Genomic DNA, 9,034 nt, shown 5'->3' with positions numbered 1-9,034 from the left:
CAGATGACATCTGTGGTTGTTTGGCAGCATTTTGACAACTTAACATTAAACAACTTAATGTTTAATTTAATATTTTAATATTTTGGCTTAGAATAATGCTGGCTTTCTTATTGTCAGAGGTGGACAGTAGTTAAGTATTTTTACTCTGCTTTAAAAGTATTGTGTCTGTACTTTATTAGAGTGTTTTTCTTTAGAAAACTTTACAACATTCCTAAGCATAATATTGTACTTTTTACTGCACTACATTTCATATTAAATATAATGTAATACCTAATTACATTAGAAATCTAGTACTTTCTTACTTTTACTCAAGTAAAATTTATTCAAAGATTTACTAATTTTTTATGTATTTAAGTATTAAAGGTAAAAAAACAACAACTTTTAATTATGAAATGTAGTGCAGTAAAAATTACAACATTATGGCCCGGTTTCACAGACAGGGCTTAGACTAAGCCAGGATTAGGCCATAGTTCAATAAGGACATTTAAGTAATTTTTATAAACATGCTTAGAAAAAAAAAAACATTACTGGTGTGCATCTTGAGACAAAACAAAGGCACTGATATATTTTAAGATCAATCAGTGCAATTTTGTTTCAGCTGAAACAGCTTAGACTTACATTTTAGTCTAGGACTAGGCTTAAGCCTTGTCTGTGAAACCGGGGGTATGTTTTGGAATGTAGTGAAGTAAACGTTTTCCAAAGAAAAACACACTGATAAAGTACAGATACTGTTTCAATGTACTTGAGTAAAGTAAAAATACTTCAGTACTGTCCACCTCTGCTTATTATTATTTTTTTTATTGAAAAAAATGATTGAACACTACGAAGTCCACATACACAAGAAAGAAGACCCAATCGTAATCAACATTATAGAGAAGAGACAAAAAAGATAAAAAAATAAAAATAAAAAAAATAATATATATATATATATATATATATATATATATATATATATATATATATATATATATATATATACACACACACACACACACACAAATATATAAACAACTAAACAATAAAGTTCAGATTGTCTTCCTTTTTCCTTAGGACACAATCAAGGACTAGCGTGGCAAATCCTTCATAAAATCTAACAATATGTCCTTATTTTGTTATATTAATTGCATTAGAGACTTTTTCAAAGATTTCTAAAAATTTCTAATAAAAATAAATTACAATTTGTTATGCATTTCGCAAATATCTGTTTAGGAATGTAATATTTGCCTTGCAAAATGTAGAAGTTATCTACATGCTCAATCATTTTTCGTTTGTGTGATTAAGTGCAAATAACATAAGAGAGCACGTAATTAAGATTTCTTGCTCAAAATACAACATTTGTAAGGATTTGACGGCTTTCTTATTGTTTCACGTGATTGGATGTTAGCTGGAAACGTCACACTTCAATGTGCACTCGTCCCCAATCATAAACTCAAGAGGAACAGCACAGGATCGAAACCTGAGTAGACAGAGAACGCTTATGGAGCCTTACCAAACTGCTGAACCAGATCTAAATCGGTTTAAATTTCTTATCTCGAAGGCAACTCTAATCACTCTAAAACATAAATGGTCTTTTCAGGTTTTTCCGTGAAACTAGTCTATGCTTTGCTGGGCTAGCTGGGTTTTGTATGTTTTGCGTCTGTTACCATAGTAACCGCTCTGCTTCTTTTGCGTTTACTGCGTATTTACTGCTAGTTTATGTGAGATAACGTAAGTAACCCGCTTGTATACTGATGCCCAAAATACAAATGTCTCTTTGTCAGACAGAATAACTTACTTAAATGTTTTTTGTTTTGCAGGAATGATGGCCAGCGGATCAAAATATAAGGAGCCCAGAGTCAATCACTACAAAACAGAGACACGACAATTAATACAAAGTGTGTTTGTTTGCATGCCAACACTATGCATATCTTCTTTTAGTTCATCTTTTCTATGGCTCTTTCTGTTTTGTTTCATTGCAGTGATGATGCAGGAGTCTCGTCTAACGGACTTTCAGCAGAGGCAGATCAATAATCAGCTGAAAAGTGAGTTCAGGGGCCGGTTGCATAAACATAGCCATTATCTTAAGACTGTGTCTAAGAATAATCCTGACCAACTAAAGTCAGTGGGGAAAGACTGTTGCATAAAATAAGTACATGGTTGTCTTTAGTAAGATAGTCTAATTTGCACTGCATTGTGGGAAAAGTAAGACGCTGAACAGCTTAAACAAAATGGCCGATAGTGGGCGCTCGTCGCAGTTTTCCTTTGCTGAAAATATTTGCATATTGGAGGAATACAATGCTGCAAAATCGATTTTAATGAACAAATTTAGCGATTACAATGCAAACAATAAAAACACAAGGCTTGGTCCACAATAACGGATAAAGTTAATAGTATAAATTCAGGGTTGGGGTCAATTCAGGAATGAACTCAACAATTCCAATTCAAAGAAGGAAATGGAATTGGAATTGGAATTCAACAACAATTACAGGAAACAGAGTTGGAATTGAATTGGAATTACAGGAAGTGGAATTCAATTCAGGGAAATTCCACTGAATTCCGTTTATTGCTGTTTCTGAGCATTTATTTGTGATTATATTTAGAGACATAAATTTGAACTTTATTTATGATGCTTTACAAATACCATGTATTAAATAGAGTTGATCAAATGCAAGTAAATAAAAATGAGAACTGTACATTATGAATTAATAATTGAATGACAGTGGTGATAAGTTTGTGGATGTACTACATACTCAATATATGATTACCACATAATATATGTCTCAACTCACAAAAAAATGAGTCATGTTCATTCATGTATTTCATTCACTTTTTATTGCATCGAATTATCATCATTTCCTGAAATTTGGCATGTGAAATGATCACGCTTAACATACTAAACATACAGTACTTTGTATTTCTTTTATATGTTTGTTGTTTATGTGATTTACAATATTTAATGTATTATAAACTATTAAGCAAATCAAGTCAAATTATTTTATTTAGCAACTCAAGTGGAATTTAGTGGAATTTATTTGAATTCAATTCTGTTTCCTGGCATTCCAATTCAATTCCAATTCCATTTCCTGAAGTGAATTGGAATTTACCATTCATTCTCAATTCAATTCATGAATGGCCCCAACCCTGGTATAAATCCTTCTGTCCCGCGGACCGTCAAAGATGTACAGAAACGGTTTAAAAACATGGTCCAGGAAGCAAAGAAGGAAATATTCAAACGAAAAAAACGGTCTTTGAAAAACCTTTCTCTTCTTATTGCATGTTCATAAACCCAAAGATTAAAATTTGCCATAGCACAAGACAAACAAAAGTCTATGCTGTTTAAAAATCTGTCACAGCTGACAGTTGGTTTCCATGGCAACATAGATTGTAAGGAAAAGTTAGCCATCGGGTAATCAGTCTAACTTTTTTGGTCTTAAATTAGACCAGTCTAAGATTTTATGCAACTGGCCCCAGGTGACAAATTTTATAATATCCTACAACCGTCCTTACGAGTGGACTTCATGTTTTACAAATGTACTTAATGTTTTCTGCCTATTTACGCTGTTTTCTGTTTGAGCAGATGGCGGCGCTCTTCCACTAACATTTAATCTCACCCCGCTTGAGCCCAGTGTGCAGTCAGAGCCCAGAGTCCCTAGTGCGACCGCACTGACTGGCCACCAGCAGAAGCGCAGTGCAGAAAGATGTCGTGCTGGAGATAATTACAAACGAGAAAAGTTCAAGCCTAGCGCAACACGTAAGTGCAAAAAAAGGTTGAATATTGCTAAAGTGGAAAATTTTATTTTTTAATTAGGATTAAGGTACTAAAGCATGACATTATAAAAGTTCTCGTTTGATCAAACCCCTTTTTTCTTTTTTTTTTTTTTTTTAGATGTGTAGTGTCAAAGTGGGGTGCTATTTTTTTCTTCTCAACAAGTGATATGGAGGCCTGCACTTGAATGTAACCTAGTTTAGGAATTTTGTTTTTGTTTGCAACAGGCTTAAAAGTGACCCTTAAAGGTGTAGTTCAGTTTCAGAACAAAAATTTACTGATAATGTACTCACCCCCTTGTCATCCAAGATGTTCATGTCTTTCTTTCGTCGTAAGGAAATTATGTTTTTTGAGTAAAACATTTCAGGATTTCTCTCCATATAATGGACTTCTATGGTGCCCCCAAGTTTGAACTTCCAAAATGCAGCTTCAAAGGGCTCTAAACGATCACAGCCGAGGAAAAAATGGTCTTATCTAGCAAAATTATGGGTTATTTTCTAAAACAAATTAAAACGGTATTTTACGCAAGTGTACAGGAAAGACTTTTCTATACACCTCTGCTGATCTCTGATCTCTTTTTCTAGGGGATCTAGAGAAAGAGAAGAGGCAGCTACAAAATCTTCTTTCTACTGGTCAAAAGGATATTGGGCCAACTGACTCCCAAAGAGATTCCACAGAAAGAAGAGAGCAACAGATAGACCGATTCCAAGAGGGTGACATGCATTATCTAAAAGTTGTTGTTCTTTTGAATTAATCAAATATGAGGGACCTGAATGTATTTTAATGATAGTGATTGAATATTGAAATAAAAAAATATTTGATATTTGATATTGACCTTGCTGATTTTGTATGTTTGCCCACTGACAAAGAAATGATCAGTCTGTGATTTTAGAATAACAAAATAACAACAAAAAAATAACATTTCAAAAAAGTTATAAATTGATTTGCATTTTTATATGTGAAATAAGTATTTAAACCCCTATCAATCAACACGATTTCTGGGTCCCAGGTGTCCAGCTTCATGTCAGTAGGGCTATACATTAGGTCTGGTCAGTTACAGCTACCCCTGTCATCCGTGGTCGAAGAGTTTAAGGTGGCAAAGTGCAGGGCTGTGATGATGTACAGAGACTCCTGCAATAAAAAGGTCAGAGATGCAGGTATCATCACAAGATCAGGACGCAAGTGGTCAGCTGACACATCAGTGGCACAGGCCGAGAGCATGCTGAAGTTGAAGGACTTCATCGGGAGCCCGTGCAAGGACAAGGACTCGGGACCAACCACTTTCAGCAATGGGAGAAAGCAGATCCAAAGCAGAGAAGAGACATGATCCAAGCTAAAGTTCGACATCTAGAAGAAGAAAGGCAAATGTCAAAGGCTGTGGAACTTGGATCACAAGGAGCTTGGACAAAGTGGGATCTGCCAGAGAGGAAAATCTTGTGGCCTGAAATTTGGAGACTAGAGCCCTTTCGCATCTCTTTACTCCGATCAGTTTGCAATACTCTTCCAACAGCAACAAACTTGCACAGGTGGGGAATGAGGGAGGACTCACTGTGCAGTTTTTGTGGGGGTAGAGGCACATTGGCGCACTTACTAGCGGGGTGTAAGACTGCACTTAGCCAGGGGAGATATAGATGGCGTCACAACAAGGTCCTCAGTGTACTGGCTGACATCTTGGAGCAGGAGAGACGGAAAAAGTACCAGACCCATGTGAGACCAGCCTCATATATCCAGTTGATTAGGGTGGGGGAGAAGCCACATTCCTCCAGAAAGATCAAGTAAAGCCTCTTGCAGACAGCACAATCTTGGGAGATGAGGGTGGACCTGGGTAAGAAATTACATTTTCCCCAGGTCGTCCAGACATCACTGAGGCCAGATGTGGTCATATGGTCTGAGGAGGTGAAGAGGTTCATTCTGATCAAGGTACCGGTTGTGAAGAGGCTGCAGGGGTTTCCCAGTGCAGTCTGTGTGGAAGTTGTTCGCAGCTCGCAGGTTGGGGGAGGCAGTGAAAAGAGCCTCTTGTTGGCTCTGGAGTAGGCGGGAGGAGTTGAGCTGGAAGCCAGGAGAAGATGGGCAGTGACTGGCCATCACTGCCAACCCACCAACTGGAGGACGTTGTGTTTTAGGGTCGAAACGTTCAAGGAAAGTTGGATGCCATCTTCCCCTGGCTGAAAGCTACAGTCACAATTCAGTGACTGTGATGGTGTTAGCATAGATGTATCAAATAGCAGACTGATAATTTTTTTGTCAGTGGGCAAACATACAAAATCAGCAGGGGATCAAATTATTTTTTTTCTCACTGTAGTTTTTTAAGTAATGTACTATTTTTTATTATTTCCTCTGGCCACAGATTGATATGCTTTCAGTTTATTAGGGGTACGGGGAGAGTCATGTTTACAAAGACACTTTAATGAGAGCTTAGTATCAGCACCTCACAGTAACATGGAAACTATAATTATGTAATTTCTTACTAACAGTTCTGGATGAGATTGAGGAGAGGAGGCACTTTTTAGAGGACATGATGTCATTGGGAAAAGGCCACCAGTACCAACACTTCATCAACACAGAGATTTCCCAGGTGAAGAGACAAACACATACGCTGACAAATATAATCCAAAACTATCAAGTTATTTATTCATGTTTTATGGTACCACACTTAAATATCCTGTTTTTTTAAGCACATTTTATTGTATCTTAATATTTTTGTGTGGTCATTAGCCATTTCTAATGCCGGGAACACACTGCACAATTAAAGCCGTCACATCACTGATCTTCTCGCACAGTTTAGTTGCTGTTGTGTGCACACTACACAACGGATCAGATCGTGTCTTCGAAAATCACACTACATGATTGTCACTCACATTAATGAGCACTGATTTGCCTCATATTTCAAGCAGTTGTCTGCAATTTCCACAAAGCTGTTGGCAAGTGAAAACTGAGGCTAAAATCATGCAGTATGTACCCAGGATTAGTCTTAAGTCAAAGCTGATTTGTTCTTAACTGTCTGGTGGATGTAGTGAGACCTGCTGCTAACTGTCTGATACTTTCTAACAGAAAATCTGTGAACTTGAAAAGATCGACAGGAAACGCAGTGAAGAACTAAGCACACTCGAGCTAAACAGAGTGGAGATACAGAAAGAGTGAAAATATAAGTGTCAGACATGTATGAGCATTAAAGTATCCGTTAAAAAAAGTCAAAACCTTTGAGGGTTTTCTTTTATTAAGTGGTTTTATTTTTGATGTCCTCCATCCTAAATGCTGTTTTACAGAAAACAAAAAGCCCTTGGAGTTGATCAGGCACACATACACTGACAGAACAAGCACAATACTGAAATCAGATAAATACAAATACACACCCAAATACTTGGAGAAGACACACAAACTCAAATGTCAACAAAATATTCAAAGACACTCAACAGCCAATGCGAGGACATATGCATAAATTAAACAGATTAAAGGCACTCCTTCAGAAATACACTCCTGCTTGGGTTTACAGAGATTAAGGCCCAACACACAACATGTAGACATTCTACAGTGAACGTAAACCATTTTTAAATTAAAAAATAATATTGCATAATCATCTTGCCGGGGTCTCTAGAGTGTGAGGAACATCTATTATTGCTGAACATTAAAACCCATACAGTTAACTTTTGTGTGTGTGTGTGTGTGTTGAGTAACACTTAATGTATTTATTTTTGTTTGTTTTATTTATAAAAGGGGTTTAGATCCATTATTATCTCATAGATTCATTCAAGTTTCATGGTTTCTTACACTATAAGGTAGGTTAACAAAAAATTCACACTAAAATCTAAAACCAGATTTTGCTAGTATGAAGTTATGATTTGAAATAATACGCTGTCATAAAAAAAAATCATAGGATTATAACAATATCATTTAACAATATTTTCAAAGTTAATTTTTTATATGAATAAGTCTATAAATATTCATCATATTAAATACATTGCCTGGCCCAAAAATCCAGTTTGGATGGAAATAAGAATATACTTAAGAGTTGAACTGGATCATCGTTATGGCAGTTTCTGGCATGTTTCATTTGGCAATAATTATTTTAACCCTAAGTGATGCAGTGTGTAGCTTTTCATTTCTTAAATATGTCTGAAGATGTATCCAGTGGCCATATTTCACAATGCCAAGAATCATCAAGCTCAAATTGTGAAAGAGTGACACAAGGAGCATGAGGAATCATTTTCACATATAAATTAGTCACCACAGAATCCTGACTTATACCTTACTGTGCTGGAGTTCTCTATTCTCATTGCCAATACATGATCTCTGCCAAAAATGAATGCAACTCTTGATGACAAAATGTTGGGATGTTGCATAAGGTTGTTGAAATAATGGTACAATAAATGCACACTCTTATCACAGCTAATGGTGGTTCAACATAAGAGTATGAAAGAGATTTTTGCTGTTTTGGCCAGGCAGTGTATTAATCAATAGAAATCATATTAAAATTATTATGTACTGTATATAAAAATTCTATCCAGGGTAGGGCTGCTCCAGCTGTTCATAAATTCTTGCTTAATCCACACTCTTTAAAATTTTTGTAATTTGCTTATGAAAACAGACGTTAGTAATCCGTAAACTATCTGTAAAAGTAATGCAGCATTGCACAATAAGAAAATTACATTAAATAATTCAACATCAGCTTTCAAATTCATGATCAGAAGTATGATTTTCAGTTTATCATTTTAAGGTGGATTTTAACCTCTTTTTCCTCATGTAACCTTTGCTAAAATTATGTTTCTAACACTATTCTGTAAATAACATTATAAATAACATTGTAAATAAAAAAGGAGCAATAAATAAATACTAATGCAACAAAAACAAATGACATTGAGATTTTTTGGCACAGAGCAATGCACACAGAAGTGCGCTGTTTAGATCTGGTTTTGTGCTGGAGAGCTGCATGTCAGTTATTCACATAACATTCTCTCTTTTTTTTTTTTTTAAATGTAAACGACTAAATGTCAACACAATCAAACTTCTTTAAAACATTGTATTCTGTCAGGTAAAACATGAGCTTATTCATGGTATTTTAAAATCTGCTATGTTCCAGTTGGTACTCTTGAATTGGAGGCTTCCGTAATTAAGTGCATATTTAGTATATATTTATATGCAGTGTTGGGGAAAGGTATATTTAAAAATAATGCATTACAATATTGAGTTACTCCATAAAAAAGTAACTAATTGCATTACTTAGTTACTCTTTATGGAAAGTAATGCGTTGTGTTACTTTTGCGTTACTTATTGTCACCTGGGCAGGTCTTG

At 35.6% G+C, this 9,034-nt stretch overlaps 1 protein-coding gene across 1 annotated transcript; it reads left to right on the top strand.

Moving 5' to 3' along the window:
• Nucleotides 1–1,448: 1,448 nt before the first annotated feature.
• Nucleotides 1,449–9,028, top strand: c12h22orf23 (chromosome 12 C22orf23 homolog). Its single transcript, XM_073851953.1, has 7 exons — nt 1,449–1,707; nt 1,797–1,874; nt 1,959–2,021; nt 3,557–3,730; nt 4,330–4,458; nt 6,220–6,320; nt 6,797–9,028. The coding sequence occupies exons 2-7, from the start codon at nt 1,799–1,801 to the stop codon at nt 6,884–6,886; spliced, it is 633 nt and encodes a 210-aa protein (XP_073708054.1). The 5' UTR covers nt 1,449–1,707; nt 1,797–1,798; the 3' UTR covers nt 6,887–9,028.
• The last annotated feature ends 6 nt before the right edge of the window (nt 9,029–9,034 follow it).

This window comes from Garra rufa, chromosome 12 (genome assembly GCF_049309525.1).
Source record: "Garra rufa chromosome 12, GarRuf1.0, whole genome shotgun sequence".
Lineage (NCBI taxonomy): Eukaryota > Metazoa > Chordata > Actinopteri > Cypriniformes > Cyprinidae > Garra > Garra rufa.
Note: the sequence above shows the minus strand (reverse complement) of the source record. Positions and strands in the feature narration are given on the sequence as shown.

Coding starts and splice junctions, on each gene's coding strand:
- c12h22orf23 (XM_073851953.1), top strand. CDS start 1,799: ATGATGGCCAGCGGATCAAAATATAAGGAGCCCAGAGTCAATCACTAC. Junction 1,875..1,958: donor GACACGACAATTAATACAAA/GTGTGTTTGTTT, acceptor GTTTCATTGCAG/TGATGATGCAGGAGTCTCGT. Junction 4,459..6,219: donor GATAGACCGATTCCAAGAGG/GTGACATGCATT, acceptor TCTTACTAACAG/TTCTGGATGAGATTGAGGAG.